The 24,473-nt window shown below is 43.9% G+C and overlaps 1 protein-coding gene across 1 annotated transcript; it reads left to right on the top strand.

The window, feature by feature from the left end:
• The first annotated feature begins 14,886 nt into the window (after positions 1 to 14,886).
• Positions 14,887 to 19,096, top strand: tmem160 (transmembrane protein 160). The gene is made up of 4 exons (XM_083984484.1): positions 14,887 to 15,198; positions 15,407 to 15,431; positions 16,137 to 16,229; positions 17,685 to 19,096. The coding sequence occupies exons 1-4, from the start codon at positions 14,974 to 14,976 to the stop codon at positions 18,002 to 18,004; spliced, it is 663 nt and encodes a 220-aa protein (XP_083840610.1). The 5' UTR covers positions 14,887 to 14,973; the 3' UTR covers positions 18,005 to 19,096.
• Positions 19,097 to 24,473: the final 5,377 nt, after the last annotated feature.

Below are 24,473 nucleotides of genomic sequence, written 5' to 3'. Positions count from 1 at the left end.
CGCGCCCCCAGTTTGTGTCTGTCTCCCCCCCCCCAGCACAATTTCGCTCCTCCCTCCCCCCCAACAAACTCCAGTCATTACACGCACACAGGCCATGTGACCACTACTACGCCTGACCCGAAACTGCATCAACAGACACCGCCCCATTAACATTTTCTATAGGCTGTAGTATAGGGTAGTAGTCTACTAGCTGCAATACACTGTTCCCTATGCCCTGCAGTTACTACTGGTATTTTGTTCTACAACTGGGGCTGTGTTCATTCGTTGGAGTAGCCTACTTCTTCATAATTTGGTGTAGGCATATAGGCTACGGCAAAGGCAAACTGGCACTATAGCCCTATACATATCACTGTCAGCATAAAAACCACACCTATGGAGCGGCTATAATCCCCTATAGCCCTCTGCTGAGAATTCAGATACTTTCCTGGAAGCTACACTATTAGAAAAAAAATAGTAGGCTATAGTCTTATGTAAAATGTTGTAAATATGATTAAGTACTTTAAGTATTTAAAGTAGAAGTAAAGCAGGAAATGCCCTTTTTTATGGAACCAGTCTATTCAAATGTGACATTGGAAGTTATACCAAGCATGCATTTTTTTTAAATAGGCTTGTCATATGTTTTGTATTAATATTTTTAATCTGTAAAATAACAAAAAGCTCCATTGTGAAAGTTAGCATAATAATACAATATTTCCTTTGAAAGCTTGAGGTATACAGTTGCATAAAATGGAAAGATCAATAGATGTATACATTAATTTTCTTTACACTGAATTTATTTCAACATTGAAAAAAAAATCAAGATGCAAAAAAAAAAATTCAGTGCTAGAAATTTGATGGTTTTTAAAATTCAAAGTCTGATTTTGATGCTAAAAAAATTCAGTCTTAGAAATTCATATTCAAACTCAGATGGCACAGAAAAACTTCCATATACAGATTTAAAAAAAAAAGAAAAGAAGAAAAAACAATTTTAACCAACAACATGCAATTAAATCAAGTCTTGTATCTTTTCTGTTGGCAGCATAATGTGAAATAACATGTAGCTATTTGTTAGGGATCAAAGGTTCAGTGCACACTCAGTATGCACACTGTACAAAATCTTCTCTCTAGGTGGCATGACGGCTTAAAAAACAAGCTGACTTATGAATAAAAATCACCAGCCACATGCATGTCTGCCTACTTATGCATATTCATACAGTCTCGCGGCTTGTAGGCTATGTTAGTGCAGATACTATAATTTATAATACATTTCCTACATGCGTCTGTTCTGTTTGAATTATGAAGTCTTGTGTGTTTATTTTTGAGGTTTTATCTGAATTTGAAAGTGAGATTTAAATCTGTTACCTATTTGTCTTCCTATGTATTTATTATTATTGCATGTGTATTGATTGCATAGTTTGCCTCCATTTCTCCCTGGTGTGAGTGAGTACATTTTTGATGTGTCTGTTGCTAAATCCATGGTGTTTGGACATGCTGAAGCCTTGACACTGGACCCCCCAGGCCTTGCTTAACTTTCTTTACATTGGACATATTATGGTCCACCTATATGTTTGCGTAGCAGGAGGAAGTGAGGTAATGTGCTGTGATAAAGACAGGCCAGGGGTTAGGGTGCTGGATTAGCACCTCACCCTGAGGGATTAGGGCCAGAGTACATTAGTGCAACACTGGCACGCCACATCCATCTGTTTGCCTCCACTGCAGCCCTGTCTCAGCCTATATACTATAGGTGGACTTGGACAGCGGTCATCTGAACTGCTGTCATACATCAGTAAGTGTGAATGTAAGTAGGCCTATGCTGTTCTGTGCACAAACAAACAAACATGCATTATGGTATTGTGACAGCGTCACCTTGACATGGAATAAAATGTACAGTGTGCAAACAAAAGTTTAAAAGAAAAGTGCACTTGGTTGCCTGATGTGAGATGTAGTCTGTAAACTAAATGGGTAGTGTGGGTGCCTTGAAATTATTAAAATAATAATAGTAAAATTTGTGGGCCGAGGGGATAAAGGGAGGATGTGACGTGGACCGGGGGAAGGAGGACACCTGGTGAGGGTCGGAGGAGATGGTGGACGGCTGGCGGTAGATGGGGGAGAGCGGTGTATCTTAGACTGTGGGGTATCGGACGGAGCCGAGACACGGACTGAGGAGACGGAGCCGCCAGTGGAGTTTCCCTCCTGGTCCGGCGGAGTCCAGTCGAGTTTCCCTCCTGGTCTGGCGGAAGCCAGTTGAGTTTCCCTCCTGGCTTGACTCTGTTCCCAGTGGACTGACACAAAGGACCACGGGTTAACGGGGTGAGACTGACTCCTTTTGTTTGTTTATTTGTTTTCCTCCGGCGCACGAGCCGCTCGGCGTTGTATTGTATTGTGCCGCAGTATCGTGAAAGTTTATGATTTGTGGACATATTTATCGTGAACCATTCGGTTCGAAAAGTGATATTTCGTTTGGGGGGGTTGTTTACTTAATTTAGAAAGTGTAAAGACCGGGGTTTTTTGCGTGTCTTGTATGTAATTTATTTATTTTGGTGATCATTGTGCGCTCAGAGCGGCCGAGCGGGGAAAGCCCGTCTAAATTAAAAGAGACGAGGATCTTTAAGTTAAATTGCACCACGGTGGCGTTTCGTTTGTTTGATCGTTACATGAAATCTGTTTTGTCCATGAACCCCTTGGAAAGTTGATGTTCAGCCAAGAACAAGGCTGCGCGTTACAGATGGTGGCCAGTATGGGGAATTGAAATAGATAACGTGTTTGGAGTGAATTAAATTAATGAGCGCTCTCGTTGGGGAAATATTGTAAACTTTGTATGCAAAGCTTTTGTGTTTGGGAGTAACGAAGAGTGAAATTCGTACATGCTGGTTAATTAGTGACATACTGTTGACATACTTTTGCCGAAAATTGTTTATAAATAAGTGTGTTCTTTAAGATAAACTTTACTGATGGCTACTGAAGAGAATCTGCCCCTGGTTGAAATTGATGCCGGCAGTCAGGCTGCCAGTGAAGGCACACGGGCGTCTACTCCCACATCGGTGCATGAAGCCTCAGATCAGCACCATGAGAATAGGGGAGATGAGTGGGTCACCAGGCGAAATCCTGTGGGGGAGATAACATCCCTGATTAGCTCACTGTATCTGTCTGAGCCGGACCCTGAAGACGGTGTGGAGGAGGGAGAAAGCACCTCTTACCTTGGTCTGCCTGCCATCTCTACCCTTGGGGAGGAGCTAAAGACAGTAATTGATAAGGTGCACATGTTGGAAGGAGATTTTCGCGACTCAGTCACTAGCACGTTGAACAGAGAGGACAGCATCAGGGGCTATGTGGACACAAACATTGAACATTTGGAGCATCGGGTGATGAGCACTCTCAAGCAGTTTGAGGTCCAGCTAGTGGAGTGTTTGCAGAGGAGGGATGAAAAATGGAGTGCAGAGATTCAGCGGTTGAAGCGCTTAAGTCGCACCGCGGTCCCCGCATCCCTCTTCGGAGCTAGGGGCCCCGTACCAGCCCAGGGACGCTCCACTCCAGACCCCAACGCCATCGGGGGGTCGCGGGCTCCAACCGCCAGCGACGCAGCTTCTCTGAGCCATGAACAGCCCCGCCACGTGGCCTATCATGGTCAGCTTCCATCCCTTAATGTCACTTTTGACAGCGGACTTCCTCTTATGTCTCCTCCAGCCTTCGGCGCTGCCTCCCTCAGTGAGCCACTAGAGCCCCTTAGGAGCTCGAATGTGACAGAGACACACTCTCAGGCCCCAACCTCTGGCCTAACGCCACCGGCCATGTTTCAGTCAGGCTTGGAGGGGATGGATATCACTGCTCCTTGCAGTGTGTCTCCCAGCAAGGTCACTGGAGCGGCAGTGGTGTATTCGAAACCTGCTGTTCACATAGACTTTCCCTCATTCTGCGGGTCTCGGGAGGTAGCCGATGCTCTAAACTTCGTTGATCAATGTGAGACCTTTCTTGCGGTACGGCCGTTGAGTGATGCAGAGCTAGTTGGTGCCTTATCCAGTGTGCTTAAAGGGCCGGCCCATAGTTGGTGGAGTGTAGCCAAAAGTAAGGTCCATAGTTGGGTGGAGTTCAAGGAGGCGTTTCAGGCCGCCTTCCTTCCTCCTGATTACCTCGCAGAGGTCGAAGAGAAGCTCAGGGATATGGTGCAGCTGCCGGAACAGTGTGTGAGAGATTTTGCCTACGACTATCGTGCACTCTGTTTACGGTGGAAGCCTGAAATCTCTGAAACTGAGTTAGTGAGGAAAATCCTCAATAACTGCAACCCCAGAATTGCTGGGTGCCTCCGGGGCACCGTCACTACTGTGGAGCAGCTGGTTTCCGTGGGCACGTTGGTGGAGAAGGACTGCACGGCTGCTAAGGAGTATTGGGGAAAGGTGGACCAACAGAAAGCAAAGGGGAGAATGGCAAAAAAGCCACCAGAGAAGTGGACGTCAAAGAAGCCTGCGGATGTGGTGACTGTGGTGCGGCGTGGAAAAGAGAAAACCTCATCTCTTCTGCATGTGCCGATAGAGGTGAGAGGAAGACAGTGTCAGGCTGTTTTTGACACCGCCTGTACTTACTCTCTTATGAGGCATAGCCAGTGGGTACAGGTGGCGCAAGAGGGGGAACAACTGAGGCCAAGTGAGAACCAAAGCTTTGCCCTGGCTGATGGAAAGACCTGCCATGGAGCCCTTGGCAAAATTCAGTTGCTGTACAACTGGCATGACATGATGTGGTCGATAGAGACATACATAATAGCGGATGACAACTTGGCGTTCCCTATCATCCTAGGTTTAGATTTTCTCACCAAGACATCCACCATTATAAATCTGGGTGATCTAACGTATGGAGTGAAGGGGCCGAGAGGGTACACGTTCTATTCTTTCCTCTCTCAGAACCCTGGAAAACCGAGCCCACAGGTCAGTGTGAGTCTCATCATGGCACTCCCTCTCCCAGGAGGGAGTACCAGCCAGATCGGCCCTGTTCTGGATTTTTCCAGTTACCCCCTGGAAATCCGAGAGCTTTTCCAGGCCTGGCCAAAGGTGTGTTCAGGAAAGTTAGGGGCAACCACTGTGGAAGAGCATCAGATCTTTGTTACTGATAACGTGCCAGTACGCTGTAGAGCGTATAGGGTGTCTCCCTACAAACGCCAAATTATTATTGACCATGTGGAGCAGATGCTCAAAGATGGCATCATAGAACCCTCCCAGTCCGCTTGGGCCTCACCTGTGGTCCTGGTTCCAAAGCCTGACAAGTCCATGAGGTTCTGTGTGGATTTTCGGCCTCTGAACGCCAAGACGCACCAGGACGCCTACCCCATGCCCATCATCCATGATTTGTTGGAGTCAATGCACGGGGCTGCTATTTTCAGCACCCTGGATTTAAAGTCAGGATACTGGCAGGTGGCGATGGCGGAAGAGAGTAAAGCCAAAACGGCTGTCATTACCCCCATTGGCCTCTACCAGTTTAAGTGCATGCCGTTTGGGTTGAAAAATGCCGGGGCTACATTCCAGCGCCTTATGGAGAAGGTGCTGGGGGTCCTCAGAGGAAGAATCTGTTTTGTGTACATTGACGATGTCATAGTTTTTTCTCCCACAACAGAACAGCACCTGAGGGATCTCAATGATGTCATGGAGAGGCTAAGTGAGGCCAATCTGACCCTGAATCTCAAAAAGTGCAATTTCCTCTGTAGTGAACTTAAGTTTCTCGGCCATGTGGTCTCGGAGAAAGGCGTGCGGGTGGATCCCGAAAAGACGTTGGCAGTGACCGCCTATCCGACGCCTACCAACATCAAGGCCCTGCAACGCTTCCTGGGACTCGTCGGATGGTATCACAAGTTTATATCCCATTTTGCAAACCTTGCCGCTCCCCTGCATCGTCTGACGAGGAAGGAGGTGGAGTGGACCTGGACGGAAGAATGCCAGCAGAGCTTTGAACAGCTGAAGCAGGCCTTGGTGAGTGCTCCTATCCTTACTCAGCCTGACCACGGACTTCCGTTTGAGGTGCACACCGATGCCAGTGAGGTTGGGCTGGGGGCGGTGTTGCTGCAAGTCGCTGAGGAAGGGGAGAAGGTGGTTGCTTACGCATCCAGGGGGTTGCGAGGCGCGGAATGCAACTATTCTACCTCCGAGAAGGAGTGCCTGGCCGTTGTCTGGGCGGTTGAGAAATGGCGACATTATCTGGAGGGAAAGGAGTTCTCTGTTTATACAGATCATGCGGCTCTGACCTGGGCTTTCAACTGCCCTAAAACATCCTCCAGGCTGACACGGTGGATCCTAAGGCTCCAGCAGTTTCAATTTAGGGTCCAGTATCGAAAAGGGTTACAAAATATTGTCCCAGACGCCCTGTCGAGGGCTGTCTCAGAGCCATATGCCCCTGCGGCCTGGGTGGCATTAAATACTTCCCCTTCTCCCTCGGATCTCCCAACTTCACTGGCGGAGATAAGAGAAACTCAGGAAAAGGATCCTGAGATCCTGGAGCGAGTAAAGCAGGTCACGTCCACCACAAGTAGACCCGGAAGGGTGGAGTTTACACTGGTACAGGGCCTGCTGTACCGGAAGTCGCCTGTAAAAGATGGAGGTGAGAAATTCCAACTAGTGGTACCAAAAGCCCTCGTACCCAGTTTCCTGGAGTACTTTCATGGCCATCCCTTAAGCGGCCATCTGGGCAGACTCAAGACCCTGATTAGGGTCCTTGACGTAGCGTGGTGGTCGACGGTTCGGAAAGATGTCTGGAATCATGTCAGGAACTGCCAGACCTGCCAGCTATACAAGGCTGACAACCAAAAGCCAGCCGGATTCATGCAGCCCACCACAGTCGAAGGTCCATGGGAGAAGCTTGGTATGGACCTTATGGGACCATTCCCTCGCAGTAAGAAGGGCAATAAGTTCCTTTTGGTGATTGTGGATTACTTCACAAAGTGGGTTGAAATGTTTCCCCTCAAAGACAGCAAATCCCCTCGCATCATCCCCATTCTCAAGGACGAGATTTTTACCCGGTTCGGAGTCCCGCAGGAGCTGGTGACGGATCGGGGGCCTCAGTTCATTGGCCATGAGATGGCTAACCTCTGTAAGACCTGGGGAGTGACACAGAAGTTCACTACCAGTTATCATCCTCAGGCCAATCTAACAGAACGTTCTAATAGAACCATCAAAACCATGATTGCCTCTTATGTCGGGAACCAGCATGACAAATGGGATCAGTGGATCCGAGAGTTTCGCTTTGCCATAAACGCCGCCCAGCATGAGACTACGGGTAGATCTCCCGCAGAGCTGGCTCTGGGAAGAGCCCTCAAAGGCCCGTTGGAGCGACTGATTGGTTCACCACCTTCGCCCCAGCAGTCGCCCTACCAGCTCCTGGAGAGGCAAAAGGAGATGGCTGAGGAGGTGAAAAGGCGAGTGGGAGTGTGTCAGGCCAGACAAGCCAGGTATTATAATACCCGGAGGAGAGGTGTACAACTCCTCCTGGGAGACCAGGTCTGGGTCCGCACACACCCACTTTCCAAAGCATCAGACGGATTCTCATCCAAGCTTGCGCCTAAATGGTCAGGTCCAGCGACAGTGGTGAGAAAGTTAGGCCCCATAAACTACCTGATACAGACGAACGACCAGAGTAAGAGGGTAGACACAGTCAACGTGGTCAACCTGAAACCCTTTTTCGGGGTTCAGCCTCCGATACCTCCGGCTGGGGGGGGGGGATCTGTGACAGCGTCACCTTGACATGGAATAAAATGTACAGTGTGCAAACAAAAGTTTAAAAGAAAAGTGCACTTGGTTGCCTGATGTGAGATGTAGTCTGTAAACTAAATGGGTAGTGTGGGTGCCTTGAAATTATTAAAATAATAATAGTAAAATTTGTGGGCCGAGGGGATAAAGGGAGGATGTGACGTGGACCGGGGGAAGGAGGACACCTGGTGAGGGTCGGAGGAGATGGTGGACGGCTGGCGGTAGATGGGGGAGAGCGGTGTATCTTAGACTGTGGGGTATCGGACGGAGCCGAGACACGGACTGAGGAGACGGAGCCGCCAGTGGAGTTTCCCTCCTGGTCCGGCGGAGTCCAGTCGAGTTTCCCTCCTGGTCTGGCGGAAGCCAGTTGAGTTTCCCTCCTGGCTTGACTCTGTTCCCAGTGGACTGACACAAAGGACCACGGGTTAACGGGGTGAGACTGACTCCTTTTGTTTGTTTATTTGTTTTCCTCCGGCGCACGAGCCGCTCGGCGTTGTATTGTATTGTGCCGCAGTATCGTGAAAGTTTATGATTTGTGGACATATTTATCGTGAACCATTCGGTTCAAAAAGTGATATTTCGTTTGGGGGGGTTATTTACTTAATTTAGAAAGTGTAAAGACCGGGGTTTTTTGCGTGTCTTGTATGTAATTTATTTATTTTGGTGATCATTGTGCGCTCAGAGCGGCCGAGCGGGGAAAGCCCGTCTAAATTAAAAGAGACGAGGATCTTTAAGTTAAATTGCACCACGGTGGCGTTTCGTTTGTTTGATCGTTACATGAAATCTGTTTTGTCCATGAACCCCTTGGAAAGTTGATGTTCAGCCAAGAACAAGGCTGCGCGTTACAGTATGTCAATAAGAATACACATTGATCTTTAGCATAAGCAGTCACCCACATCAATACTTTACAGTACATATAGATGCTAGTTTGTGGACTTTGGTACCAGGGTCTATCACCCTACATGTTTCCAATGTTTGTGCCAGGCTAAACTTAATATTTACCATATAAATATGAGTTGTGAAGATTTTTTCATCTGGGAGCAAATGAACTAATTTCTCAAAAATTGGAACTGCTCCTTTAAGCACAATGAGCATAAACAACATGGAGTAGTGGTGAAGCTGGGGTTAACAGACTTATCAGGCTTCGGATCAATTGTGCCTGACTGACCGCATGCTTGTCGAGTCATTGAACTCAGTCAAGCAAAGACCACTTCACAGTCGGAGATCGTCTTCTGGTCAAGATTCTGATCTGTCCTCAAGCTGTAAACAGCGACACTCAATAGCAAGTAAGGGATGATTTGTTGATTTGTTTATTTTCATTCAGTTTCACAAATATTTCTAACAATTTTCATCGACAAATGTGTATATACCCCACAACTACCCTTGTCCCTTGTCAGAAACAAAACAAAAACAACCCTTACAGAAAAACCACATGAACTTCATGTGATTCTCAGGTGATTTTTCACATGTGAAAAAATGTGCACATGGAATCATCATAAGTGAATTCCCATGTGAATCCATTTTCGTAGTAACATGTTTTACACATGTGATCACGATGTAGAGCACATGTGCAAAACATGTGGTAAATGGGTTCACATGGGAATTTACATGTGATTCACATAAAATAAAAAACGATTGAAAATTGATTCCTATGTGTAAAATGTTTCACATGTGAATCACATGTGAAGTTCATGTGGTTTTTCTGTAAGGGAAAAGAAAGACACCAAAAATGAATAAAAACCAGAATTAAAAAATATCAGTACATGAACAGCGACATGTCATATTTCATGTATTAATGATTTAGATTTAAATGTGTCTCTGGTTTGTTTGTGGATGGACACAAAAAAAAAGGAACAAACGTTATGGAGTTGCATGAAGAGTAAGATATTGATTGGCTTCAGCTAACTACCTGCTTGCTCATCTGTGGGCAGTAGATGACGTTTCTGTTTATCATCTCTGTACAAATGATGACAGGATGGAACCATAATTCAAAAATCATTTTATGACCATTTTATTGTTAGTTGAGCTCATCTGAGAGCAGCACATCAAGGATGTACAACATCATGCTGTATGCTTTATTGTTGCTGATATGGAGATGTGACACATTTTTATTGTTGATATGGAAAAGATGTGACCAGGAAGTCCAGTTTGACTCTGAGGCAGCTTTTCCAGCTGAGCGCAGCGCAGTTGTCCAAAGGTTGACCTTAGGGCGAGTGTGCTTCAAGGGACAAAGGAAATTCTTACCACTCAATATTTGCTTAATGAGCTCATTTTCAAGTCACACAGCCCACACGGTAAGTAAAACTGATGAGAAATAACATAATCCCTCCAGGTTCTGCCACTGCCAAGCAGCCAGAGTCATGTCAGATATTACAGTAAGAATGATACCATTGTTTTCACAGCAGTGAGAGATGAAGGATGATTCATTATTTGGCTTTGATTGCAGGAGAGAATGTGTACAGAGTTCCCGCATTGCCCAAGGTAATGTTTGAACAGCTCCTAAAATATGACATGTCCACTACAGAGCTTAACATTGACTTGATTATACAGCAGACATAGGTGATAGAACACACATGCATACAAGTACACACACGTGCAAGCCATTAGCACAAGATGTAGGCTCCAACAATGTAATGGGTGCAAGAGTTATGGTCAGAGAAAACAACCCTCCTCAAAATAAATCAGGGCTCCCATGTACCAGGAGATCAAAAAGAGAGCTGAACCATAATTAAAGGAAAAAACAAGCTTGGAAACACACACATTCACACACCTGCAACATTGAATAACCCCAACAGCTTCCCATCCTGTATCCTGTAGTGTTGGTACATCATAGTATTTTCTCTCAAAATAACTTACAATGCACATTTTATGTAATGAAATGTGCCAGAATTACATAAAAGTTGAAAAGAGCACAGCGGTATATCCATAAAACATTTTTGTTCTATATTGGCACTATTGCATTTATTTAATGTGGGGCACTGATTTTTCAAGCAGTAACCTCTCTCTATGTTTATTAAAGCCAGTAAATCATTTGTCTGCTGACCAGTTGACACTCGTATCTAACACTTGTTTGTCCCAGAGACTGAAAAACAGTGTACTCTTTGCCAAGGTCAGTGCTCCCAACGCAGCTGGCTGGAATCCCCCAGACTGAAGTAACACAGACCAGTGCAGTGCCGCACGTATACACATCTCCTCCTCCTTCTCTCTGTCCCTCTATCTCTCTCTCCCTCTCTCTCCCCTTCCTCTTCTCTGTTGACACCGCAGGAATCAAGCAGAGAGAACAACAAAGAGTCAACAGATAGCTGAGGCCCATAAGTAGACTTGCTTTCTTTTGTCTTTTGCAGGCTGATACAGCATGAAAACATTCAACAGTTCTGGGTTGTTCATGGAACTATTGCCGGACACAAGACATTTTGATGAACTTGTTTTTTTGCAGAAAATAATTTGTGTTTTTTACTTTTTTAGTCTCAAACGCGCACAAGGTCATGGTTGTGGTAGAGAAATGGAACATTACGTGTGTTTGGCTTGGCAGAATTGAGAGTGAAATGCCCAGTGAGGCTGCATAAATGACAGCACAAATCATGAAGATCATGCCAGTCAGATGACTACTTTCAAAATAGAAACGCGGCACTCGCACACCATTTCAAAGCTGTTTCTTTGTCTGTTTGATAAAAAGAAAGGGGTAATGTGAATCAGAAAGAGAGCAGTCTAGGTAAAGAAACTGCAGAGGCAAAGTTGAGCGTGTGAGAGAAAAGAGGGACGGAGTTAAACAGCAATGGGGCAGATGAAGAGAAAAGATTGAGTAACATTTGAACTACACAAAAAGGAGCTGTCTGTATGAATACACGTCACTGTCAGAAATGATTTCATCATGTAAAAAGCACCATGTGACCCATTGTCCATACTTGCACAATGAATAACTATAGAGTTAGAGAGGTTTGTCCAGTGAAACTGAGGAAACTGTGGCAAAGGCAAATGAAAGTGAGTGACAGGGGTTAGAGAAGTGGAAAGGCAGGGGGAATTTGAGGATAAACTGCGTGGCCGGCCTTCCTTAAAATAGCTCACAGATATAATAGAGGAATATTCTGTCTGTGGTTACGGTGAAAAAACTGTTATGTCCACACTGCACAATGTGACAAAAATGGCTCCTCCACCCCCCTACCCCTTAGTCCATGACACATTATTAAAAGCAGACCTAGTATCAGCATAAATATTATAAAAGAGTCTGTACAACAGGTAATCCCCCAAGGGACACAGATTCAGACAGTGGTGATTAAAGTTTCAGTCAGCACTCTAAGTGTGTTAATGCATTTTACCTTTACCGTGCCTATTGGTGCACTGTTTTGGACACATTGTACATTAATGTAGCAGAAGTTGTCAGTTTAGGTCCTTTATGTTTTCATTTTGTCCAGTCATGGTGTTCATCCAAAACAGACAAAGACAGAATTTCTCAACTGAGTCCGCAGCTACTAATCTTATTCTATTCATGCTTGTTGCGATGGGACAAACAATGTCAGTCTGGCAAAGATCTTCTGTCAGCGCAAATTTCAGGTGACTTCACTGACATAATAAAAACCCATATAAAGGAGAAATCCAGTCCCAGAACTGAAAACGTGCATGTCCTTCCCTGTCACTGACACACTGCCCAGGTTTCTGTTTTGATTGATGTCTATATACACTGTACAAACTCTGTGATAAGAGCTAATAGGAATGTGTTTATCTTTTGAGTTTCAACATTTTTGGTTGCATGGATACACTCCCGCGGGTGCACGAGTATGCAGAATAACTTGCTTGTGTTTGAGATAAAGTGCCACATGTTCACAGTTATGATTCTCCTCCCTTCATGGAGACACACACACACACACACACACACACACACACACACACACACACACACACACACACACACACACACACACACACACACACACACACACACACACACACACTCCCGTGCCTGTCCACTGTGGCCTCCACATGATCAGGCAAATATAGCATCCTGGGAAGCCTGGAACACACCCGGAAAACCTGTGTGTTTGTGTCCATGTGTGTTAAAGTTTATCTTATTACCACACTATGATAAAGAGAAAAACACAGAACGTATTAAAAAGACACACACACATCTGAAATGACTGAGTGACTCACATTCAAAAGGATGACAGACACTTTATATTTAAGTTACAAGAGAAAAACTTGACTTTCATGAAGGCTGATGATCTTTAAAGATATAAGAGTCTTCAGTGACAAGGTTGAAAAATCAGTTAGTAAATCCTTCACTCAATACCACGTCAGGATTTCGAGATGAGTAAATCAACATCAACATCTAATTATGTACAGTATGTTATAATTTATCATTCATGAGAACATATTTGCATAAACAGTACAGAAAAAGGCAGTACACAAAGGCATATTTGCATAACATGCCAACACTTTACTGTAAACAATAGTAAGATGATATGATAAGAACATGCACATGAATGAAGGTGAAGAATGCTTTTCCAAATTGCAAATATCACAGAGAAATATTTGATTCTTATGAGCTGGATGTGTGTTTGTGTGTGCGTATACAAACGTCAGGCTCCCATTGTGTTAGGGACAGTAGCGTGAGAGCGACCAGAGGGTCAGCTGTGCATCACATCAAAGATTTGGCTTTCTGTAAAAGACCCCACTGTCCACACACACACACACACACACACACACACACACACACACACACACACACACACACACACACACACACACACACACACACACACACACACACACACACACACACACACACACACACAGAAACACCCACTCACACACAAATACAAACTCCCATCTAAGCAGCAGCTCTCTATGCTCCTCACACTAAACAATCAGGTATGACAGGCGTGGTCTCTCTGGCTCCCAGCAGACTGAAGGAGACAAAGGGCCCTCAGGAAGAGGCCGTACACTCATCCTCACAGAGGACACGTGGGAGCACAGATCTATGCCTCATAAACACACACACACCAACACAGGTTCATCTGATATGCACACAAAGTTGTGCAGTGTCAGTGAGTGTGTATGTGTGTGTATGACGATGTGCAACGGAAGAAGGTGAATAATAACTGGGAGTGTGCTTAGAACCTCAGATTACATCACAATTACTTGCCATGTAATCAAAATTGCAATAGGGCCAAGTGCAATAGGAGCTGCGACAATGTATCACAACATTGTTGTGCATTGTTAGCACCGTACTTACTGTAAGTCTTGTGTTGCTACAGAGACACACAAGCCAACACATTCTTGAGGCATAAAGGGACATGTTTGTTTGGTACAAGAGCCAAAAAACAAAAATCACATCATCAATTGAAAATCAAAAGCAAAAATGACCATTTACAATTGATATCACTGGGGCATCGAGCAGCGCAGTGGGTTGAGCAGGTGTGTAGAGGTTGTGGTCCTCGCTGCAGGCGGCCCCGGTTCGAATCCCGCATCGGGCAGCCCTTTCCTGCAAGTCATTCCCCCTTTTGTCTGCCTCCCCAAGTTCCTGTCTCTCTCTATCTAATAAAGACATGAAAAGCCCCAAAATGTTAAAAATAAGTAAATAAATAAAAATAAAAACTGATATCAGAATTTCTGCCCATATGATTACAATATTGTGTGTTTGGTTTGTTTTGGGGTTGTTGTTTTTTTGCATATCATGCAGCTCCACTTCACTTCATCAGATGATATTTGTCCCCCTTATGAAACAATTTTCCACACTTGGACACAGTGTCATACACTACAGAATGCAATTCTAATGCTTCCTTTATAATGAAATATTTTTAAGAAACCACCCCCACACACACTTTTGCCTTTTCAAATTCAAAGTAGGCCTACCGGTAGGCTATTTTTGCTGTTGCCTCTCAGTGTTGTAGGCTACTGTTACTGTAATAAGCTAATGTGTATTGTAACCTTATGGTCTGGCGCCCTCGCGTGGCATCAATATGTAACTGCAGGTTATGTTTTTAACCTGAGTTTGAAGGAAAATGTCAGCGTCTATAAACGTAAACTGGCCCAAAAAAATAAATGAAAGAAAACCAGCTGCGGTGTGAAATAATGTCGTTTATATTATATTTTGTAAAGCCGTGCTGCTTCTTTGACGTGACGTCAGCATGGTGGCGCTGTCGTCATTCCGGCATACCTGCTCGCGAGGACAGCTCTTTCCGGGCCGGAGTTCACAGGGCATGCGGAGGTGGTGTTGTTGTGCTTCGGCGTTCAGCTCCTGTTCTTCTAGCTAGCAGGGACTCAGCATAGTGATGTGATGGCCTTCCTCAGTCTGTTCATGAGAAGGCAGCTGCCCCAGGCCGTGTGCCACTTCGCCCGGGCGGTGAAGCTGGTCCGGCCGCCGCCACTGCGGAGGCTGCACAACCCGGGCCGGCTGCGGCAGGGGGACAGGGGGGACAAGGGGCCGTGGGGGAAGAGCCGGGGGCCGGAGCCGCAGCAGCAGCACTACCAGCTGACAGACCTCGATAAGGCGGACGCTTTGGTAGGTCCAGTCCCGGAGGAAACCCGCTTTTATGCATCACCACGGACTGATCGCTGACCAAAGTAAACTGTGAATTGTCACAGCTGCTTTTACTTTCGTTTTGCCTCTGAAGAAACCTAACTACAGAAGTTGTGTCACTGCTGAATCCACTTCATGTTTTGTTCTTTGAACCACAGGCTGATAGTATTTCCTCTCTGATGTTTTGCAGATGCTGAGGAAGTCCCATGAAACAGGTAACTTTGGGGTTTTATTTCTTTACACTGGTCCTCCCTTTATTCCTCTTCTGATCTCTGTGGGTATTGTAGCCTACATTATGTTTTTATCTTACACAGTGGTGGAGGAAGTACTCTGATCTTTGCCCAAGTAAAACTGGTTCACCATGCACAATCCTGCTGAACTCTCCCCCCTTTCTACAATTTTCCTCACCTCACAGATTTTTCGCTCTTCATCTCATATCAGCAGCTGAAAGTTCAGTTATGCTGCTCCTGTAAGGATCACTTTGATTTCCTCTGTGCATTGCACTGTGGAACCAAAGTGCACTCAAATCAAGTGTTTTTCATCTTTGAGTAGGCTACACTTCATTTTGTCACTTTGCCACTGTGTGAACACATAGTAGCTACACATAGTTTGAAGTCTGGGATTAGGACAAAGCTCATACAGATATGTTTATTGATTAGCATTTTATTAAGTTTCCATTATTCTCTAAAATGTCTAAACATAATTTTTCTTACATTAAATCTTTATACTTGTTCCCTTGGGTAATTTGTCTATAAATGATCTGAGAATTGTCTAAGTCTGCTTGAAAGCCTTGATAAACAGAGGCATCTGGGAGGGCCGTGCTTCATGTAAACAGTGTGATTGATCCTGGTGTTCAGCACTGATTTCCTCTCAGGCTTTAAAGTGCTGGTTGTTTATTTGTGGCTCTGACTGTTTTGCAGGATTCCTCTCATGGTTCAGGAACGGCCTGCTGGCCACTGGGATCGGTGTCATCGCATTCGTCCAGAGCGAAGTGGGACGAGAAGCAGGATACGGTACAACACTCTGTGACATGTAGCCTACTACAGTGGTGCAGCAACAAACAGTGGCTGGTGATGCACGTTCAGTAACAAGGAGTTGCTGTAGACCTTAAAGGTCCAGCATGTAATATTTGTCAGGCTTTATTGGCAAAATCTGAATATAGCCTACTACCAATGAATATATTTGTATAAGTGAATAATCGCGATAAAATAAAATCTGTTTGGTTTTCATAGTCTTATAATTCTTCTTTTATATACATATAGCAAGGATCTTGCTTAGAGAGTGTCGTCATCTTGCGCCGCCATGTTTGTACGGAATGGAAAATCCAGCCAACCAGAGAGCACATTTCAAGAGTTTCACATTAAAGCAGAAGTAAGCGATCCAGTCGTTTTGGCTAACTTCTTGTCAGCCGATGGAGTTAGAAGTCCCCGCCCTCGTCATGGATCTATTGGTCCTCGTCCCTACGTCACCACATGCTCGCGCATTCCTTGGCTGCACACACAGAGAGGACCGCCCCTTTATGCGATTCTCTCTCCTCATTGGATAAAGGTTGTAGGATACAAGGACAGTTTTCTCCTCGGCTTACAGCAGAGCAGAGTGACTGACAGACCCGTGTTTCAGACCAAACACTCTATATATAAGTGATTGCCGTCGGAAGATATAACTATTTAAGACTTGTATTAACACAAACATACCGCTTACTTCTGCTTTAACAATAAACAATATAATTATTTAATAGATATATAATAGAATCTGAATGGTAGATGTCACTGTTTTCCCCTCATTTTACACACTGGACCTTTCAATCTTTTAAAACTATTGGATTAACATGAAAATGTAATTGCATTCGAAAATCATTAAATGTCCATGAAATAACTACTTAAAAAAAAGAGAAGAAGAAAAAAGTGAAGCATCAATAACTGGGCTCCATTTGTCTGAAAATCCATCAGTTTCTGAGAGAATCTTCCAATAGATTTAGTTTGTGAATTCACCGGCAGGTTTTAAATGAATAATTTCACAAGGATTTCTGCAATTGATAAAAATCATCACGAGGTGGTGAAATCCTGTAACCAATGTCAACGGTTATATGAAGTTCTGCTTTTCGGGTGTTAAAAGTTGATCAAACAAGACCTTCGTTAAATCATTTATGATTCATAGTCATTGAGTTTGATGCACATTAATGTGTAAAAAAAAAAAAAAGCAGAAAACAACAGCCATGGTAATGAATGAAGTCATGAGGTCAGATCTATTTTTTACATTTTTCCAGTGTTAAATCATAGGTTCAGCATGTATAATTATGTTGTCTAAAATAGTTTTCCACATCAGGAAATATTCCTCTTCATCTATAATTTTCACCTAAATAATTAAGTGAATGAGTAGATCCAACCTGCCTCGCTCCCAGACTTCATTACAGAGAGGAAATTAATTGCATCCCTACAATAATACCATGTCAATCTGTTTTTCCTCAGCCTTCTTCATCCTGGGAGGCGTGTGTGTGTCGTTTGGCGGCGCCTCGTACATTGGCAGCCTCTTCGCCTTGCGGAGGATGATGCTGCTGTCCGTGCCAGCGCTGCTGCTCCAAGGAGCGGCGGTGGGCACCGTCGCCCTCTTCTGGCTCTGCGCAGTATCTCTTTACATCGGCCGCCTGGAGGTGGAGATCATCCACGAGGGGGACGAGGAGGGGGAGGACGAGGACGAGTGCAGAGAGTGCCGGGAGAGGCGCGAACTCCGGGGTTACCGTGGCTCCCAGGACAGTGAGGACAGTGACAGCAAGGGGCCAAAGAAATAGAGAGCCATGGAGAAGCTGTGTGTGTGCGTGTTGCTTCGATTCAGGGTTGTCCCTTATTTGTATGTGTGTGTGTGTGTGTGTGCGAGCAAAGAAGCCTACAAGTTCATACAGCGGCTGTGTGTGAGTTTATAGATATGATGTGTCTGTAAAGACTGTTGTAAAGGTAAAGAAAGACTTTTTGAAGAACAGATGAGAGGAGTGGTGATATGTTTGACTACACTCACCGCTGGTGAATAAATTGACTGTTTTGTAAAATTTCTTACAATCACTTATATTCAAAGCTGCTTCACTTGCGTTATCAATCTGTCTGAAAATTATTATCTTTTTTGTTTTGTTTGTTTTTTTCAATTTTTGCATCTTCATATTCACAGGCACATTGGAAATATCACATATTTCTTCTTCAAGTTTACTTTTCAGGGCACTGTATGCAATCATTTTTTAGACTGCTGGCTCTTCTCTGCCAGCTGTTGCTAGATGCTGTTTGTCTTAGACTCTTGTTCAACATAATTATAACTGTGATCAACTACTTGAAGTTTTCATAAAAGTCGTCTTGAAAATAAAAAGAAGCTGCTTGTGATATGCTGAGAGATCCGGAGAGATGGACATAACATGTTCACATGTTTGAGCTCTCTCTTTGTGATTGCATATATATCCAGGGCTCAGAATTTATTTTTTTGCAGAGGTTTAAATTTACCCTGTGAAGTAATTTTTTTAAAATTTTGTTTTATTAACGACAATAGCACTTTTGTCAGTTTTTTGTTTGTCATTATTATTAACTCTAGACTTTTGGAAACAAAGAGTATTTTTTTTACAGCTTATTCTGTGGTTGTATGTTTTGCTTGGTATTGTATGTACCGGTATGTACAATACCTTAACATAACCATGAACCATCTGATCTTCTGAGTGAATTTTATCATACAGTTGCTGTTTCACTGGATGTTTAGAATGGTCAATAGTATGTAAAAGTTGTTGATGCTGGGTGTGTGTGTGGGAATGGCATTCACTGTTGTTAACTTTTTGTTTGAGTGTGCACCACTTTCAATGCACCCTACTGTAAATACAGTACAGTAATAAAACCAGGAGAAATCTTTGATGAAACGTTTTCTTTTCACATTTGGAAAAAGCGATGGCCCCTAATCTTCATTAAACAACAATCATAAGGAGACAGAATAAGAGATAAATAGACATACGTAATATCTATTTAAAAAAAAAAAAGATTTCACTTTCCCATCTCTCTTGGTGCTGACCACTAAAGCAAATCAGAGATTTTTATATACAATCCACGGTCCTGCCTGAAACTGGATTACCCAGTAGGCAGCTGCAGGTCAGTAGTGACCCTGCAGCTGGTTATTCTGGCCGTGGTCCCATCAGCACAGCCCTCTATGATGGACACTGAAGGACTTTTTTTTTTTCCATTATTCATATTTTTTACTTTTTTATATGAGGTTATCTCAAACACAGGCGACAGCAGATCTTTCTTTTCTTTTTCCTTCAGGCCTTATAGGAAGTGTGTAGTAAGACTATGTAGACCAATGGCATCAGTTCATAAAACATTCATTATGTGTACATTTTAAATTGACAAGTGTCAACTGAGGGCATCACTTGGAAAATGATCGGCACAAGTAAAGGCCTCTCTACCTGTGACCCAGAAACTTATAGGAAGTTGTTATATTTTTTAAGATCATGAAAAAAAGGCCCAATATAGTGTGGAAGTTCTGTCAAGAGTCAGTAGTAAGTTTTCCTGCAGCAGGAGTCAAAAGATCTACATAAACTGTCCACACACACATGCTGTAGATGCATAATTTTTATAATGAGGTGCTCATGTGCAGGCATGTATGAATATAGGAACTGAGCAGAGCAAGTGTGTATGTATGTGTGTGTGTGTGTATGTATGTGTGTGTGTGGGAGTGTTGGCGATGGGGGGCTTTGTCTGTGATTGCTATCGCTGACTGGGTTAGGGCGAAGGTCTGTGATATCTCCCAGCCATCGACACACAGTGTTGCTGTTGAGACTCACCTCAGAGTCACCCTCTGTTCCTCTCCTCCTCTCCTCCTCTCTCTCTCTCTCCTTCGCTCTCCTCCCACCTCTCCTTCGCCGATTCCCTGGGCGTCTCAGTGCAGTTGTGTTTCACATGCAGGGTGTGTCTGGATGGCTGCTGCAGTGTGACCAGCACCACCAGCACCACCACCACCTCCTCCTCCTCCATCCAGCCCCATCGCCTCCCTCCCTCCCTCCATCCCTCCCTCTCTCCCCTGGCTCCCTCCCTAAGATCCTCTTCTACCCTTTTCGCCCTCCAGTCCTTTTTCTTTCTGGACTCCTCCTCACGTTCGCTTCTCCTCCTCGTCTACCTCCCTCCTCCCTCCCTCCTCCCTCCTCCTCCTCCCTCCTCCCCTGACTCTCTGTGGCTGCATTTGACTGCACAGGTCTGTTTGGCATGCAGGAGGCTCCTGAGGCCTGGCGCGTCTAAAGGGCAGGGCGCCCAGAGGCAGGAGACGCACCCTCACTGACAAACACCATCTACCCCCCCACCACCCACCACCCACCACCCACCACCCCCAGACCAGACCCCGAGCGGCTACAGCAACCACAACAGCGGCCGCAGCGGCCAAGTCCAGGTCCAGCATCATCACACATCTCCCAAAAACCTCTGCTTCACATCTTAGCTACCTTGAAAGTGGGAGCCGTCTAACCTCTGCTTATTTTGAACACAGATGGCTCATCTGCTCTCAGGTGTTAAATGCCATACGTACGGATCAGAGCGCCTGCCTTTAGACCCGCATTAAGGGACGGATTGGCCTTCTCCCGGCTGAGGGGAGACGAGAGAGGGAGATTGTTGGGAAACAAACGACAAAGATGAAAATAGTCGAGGTAGTAGAGTACAGGAGGGATGGAGGGAAGAGAGGGGTTGCTGAGGTGTGGTGAGCCCATGCCAGCCAGGTGGAAGCTGTCTGGGTGTCTTCTTCCATCCCTCACTCTATTATTCCTACCCATATTTTTACTCTTTCAAATGCATTTACATGTGCTAAGGTATTTCCCCCGGGAGCACGACTCCAATTCAGGAGGTAAGATAAGCCATCAAAGTCAGTGACAGAGAGGGCGTATGGGTGACTCACTGACAGGCTCAGTGGAAGACAGTCAGGAGAGCTGCCACGACACACACACACACACACACACACACACACACACACACACACACGCATGCATATTGATACAAATAGTGCACAATGATTTCAAGCATACAAGCAGCACCTTTAAGTTTGTGCATAAAGACGGTAGCTACTCCACAAAGGAGAAGAGTTGAAGAGGAAACCAGAGGTTATTTTCACAGCACATCAGTGCACACACACACACTTATACAGTACATACGGTTTTGCACGTACAATGGCATTTTCTCCCCAACAACTGCTCTTGTTTAGTATGCGCTTCCTTTGGTCTTGAGGAGGAATGATCCTCACTCTAATGAACTAGGGCCTGCCACTTGAATGTAAAACAGGATTTAACCCGTCTTCAATGTCAGAGCCCCTCCCTGGGGCTGCTTCAGACAACACACACACACACACACATAGCGGAAAACGCACACACATACACACACACACACGCAAATTCATGGAGATGCACACATGCAGACACATGAGCAAACCACCAATGTACACACACACACACACACACACACACACACATGCTCGCTCGCATATAGTTTCTCATAAGTGAGACACTCTCCCTTGTACTCTCCGTGCTTTGGTGTTCATTTCAGACCAATCTACGGCGACGTCTTTGTTGAATCCGACACACTCAAACGATGACCTGCTTCGCACCAGGAGTCGATCTGACCTGCTCCACACTTTTTTTTTCTTTTCTTTTCTTTCTTTTTTTTTTTAAATTAAGGATCAATAGTATGTGAGCTATGATGTGTAACGTGGCTATCTGCAGTGACACAGACATCTTTGATATTTATTTTACCACTGATTTGTCCCTTGTGTTTGCAACTCTTGGATGATGTGCTGTGAATTTACACAGGCATCGCACATAAAGTGAAAGGCTGCATAGGAATGCCTGTTAAACCTCTGCCGCTGTGTAGTGGAGGATGCATGTTAGTAACCAACAAATGTGCAAATGTATGTGAGGAGCAAAACTTGTCGACCTATTTGAAGCATGTGTTAAACTAAGAAAATATGATAAACAAACAGAACCGTTTCATTTCATGTCTTTATTGTGTGGCACAGAAGCAAGAAAGAAACAACAACGCCTTGAGTTGTGCTCCTCTACTGGAATATTTTATTGTTATCATCATCTGTATCACTGTTTTTCTTTTTACATTTGTTCATTTTATTTGATGAGTGGGTGGAGTATTCACAAAGATGGCAGGATAACATTAGATTCACAGTGATGGGCAAGGGGTTAGCTGTTTAATTAAAAACAAAAAAAAATCATACACACTTTTACAAGCAACCACACACACGCATTCATCTGCACACATTATACCATTTAACACCCGAGAACATGTGCGCTCACACATATTTGTATGTGACAGCTACAGTATGGGTGTGTAGTGCACGTCGGATGGCAACAATTAAATGTTTAAATGTCTCTGTTTTCCCCCCGTCTGACATCAGAACATGTGAGATGAACCGAGCCCTCAGATCAGACACTGAACCATAAATCTCAATAGGAAAAAATTCTTATTCACATTCTGAGGACTTGTTTTTTTTTCCCTTCTATTTGGCAGGTTTGATAAATTCCAGTGTGTTTTGATCAGTTTCAAGGACTTTATTCCAAAGTGCTAGAGAATATGTCTTGTTTAATTCATTGATCACTACTGTTAGAAATCTGACTATCCTCACAATTTTCTAATAAGACTTTCATCTGCATTTGGCAAAAACACTCACATTTTTTTATTACATTTTAAAATTAATAGTGTTTGTGATTTACTTCAGTTCAAATTGGAGATTTCATTTTTTTTTTTTTTTTTTTACATTTAAGCACTGTTATGTTTTAGTGTCCTGAGAGGATGTGAAACAGAGATTTAAAGTGTTACATATTCCCACTTTTTCATTTTAAACTTTATCTCCAGTCAACTGAATTGAACTGAAACCAATATTCGAGTAATTCAGGTTATTATTATTTTTTATTGACCTCTAATGGTCATCTTTTAATGACCGCATGTGGTCTGTTTATTTTACCTGCCTTTTTTAAATGAGCATTTTATTCCCCGTCTACTACACTGTTGCTCAGACTATGGTATTAACGACCACTCTTGCATTGTTTTCTGTTTTAACAGGGTCACACCGCGAGTGTTAAGTGATGAAGTGCTTTGAGTTCACATCAGAACAAATTCCAGTAAGTGCTCAGAAAAACACAGAGGTTTAAATGATAATAAAACACTTCTGTCCAACATAATTTCCCCTCTTTTTAGAGAATAATAATCATAAAAAAACATTTGGATGATATTGTGCATCCAATAAAACAATGTCATTCTGTCTTTTTTCCACACAAATTTTCCATCAATTTTACCTGGTTCAAAAAAAATCTAAAAAACATTTTTTTTAAAAACAAAAATACAAGAATATGGCTTTCATACACAAACACAATCGCAGCATCATACAGAATATACTGTAATTAATACTCAGTTAAACAAATGAACTTCCTTCAATCAAAACAATAAAAATAGCATCCAGTCTGCATTGCATCTTCTTCCCTTATATATAATGGAATGTCTGGGACTACATAATTCATATTTTTGTCCCAACAGTGTGCTTGTTGCTAAGTATGGCTGACTGATGAATACTTGGATTTCATTATTATCATTATCATCATCATTATTATTATTCTCATTATTTTGAATCTCAATACAAAAACACCAGAGGGCTGTCTCCATCTATTTCACGAGAAACCCTACAATCAAATTCTCACCTGGATCTCAGTGTAAGAGATGATTCGTATAATACTGCAATAATAAAAATTCATATTCCAAAGTCACTCTCATTCCTACAGACGTGTGTCCATCTCTCTCTACTGTCTTTAGGGTTAATTGGGTTAATTGGGGTGACAGCAAGGGGTGTGTGTGTGAGCTGAGGGTCTTTATGGTTTCGTCTCTATATACAATATGGCTTCTCTGAGTGGAAGAGACACAGAAATCAACACAGTCATCTAGAGAAAGACACAGAGCAGAGTTCATTATTGTTGTAGAGAAGGAAAGTCTTGAGGGACAACCAGTCAAAAGTTTCCATGTCCCATTTTCTTTGAGAATCACTGTCACTTGTCCACAATAGGCAGACACGATAATTCCCTATGGCAGCGACTTGTCACATACTTTAGGTCTCAGTTATTCGACTCATTGTCCAATTAGTAACGTCCTCAGAGGCTTAATGTCCTGCCACTTCTGTCCGTCCTGCCCTTTTCAGTGTCTTTCTTTCTGTTCTGTCAACCTGCTCCATCCTTCATTTTTATCTTCTCCTCTCACCGCCCCCTC

This window comes from Trachurus trachurus (genome assembly GCF_905171665.1).
Source record: "Trachurus trachurus genome assembly, chromosome: 13".
NCBI lineage: Eukaryota > Metazoa > Chordata > Actinopteri > Carangiformes > Carangidae > Trachurus > Trachurus trachurus.
Note: the sequence above shows the minus strand (reverse complement) of the source record. Positions and strands in the feature narration are given on the sequence as shown.

What these genes read in the sequence shown, in the direction of transcription:
- tmem160 (XM_083984484.1), top strand. Translation starts at nt 14,974, where the DNA reads ATGGCCTTCCTCAGTCTGTTCATGAGAAGGCAGCTGCCCCAGGCCGTG. An exon ending in TCGATAAGGCGGACGCTTTG is followed by an intron (nt 15,199 to 15,406) that starts GTAGGTCCAGTC and finishes GATGTTTTGCAG; the next exon opens with ATGCTGAGGAAGTCCCATGA. An exon ending in GAGGAAGTCCCATGAAACAG is followed by an intron (nt 15,432 to 16,136) that starts GTAACTTTGGGG and finishes ACTGTTTTGCAG; the next exon opens with GATTCCTCTCATGGTTCAGG.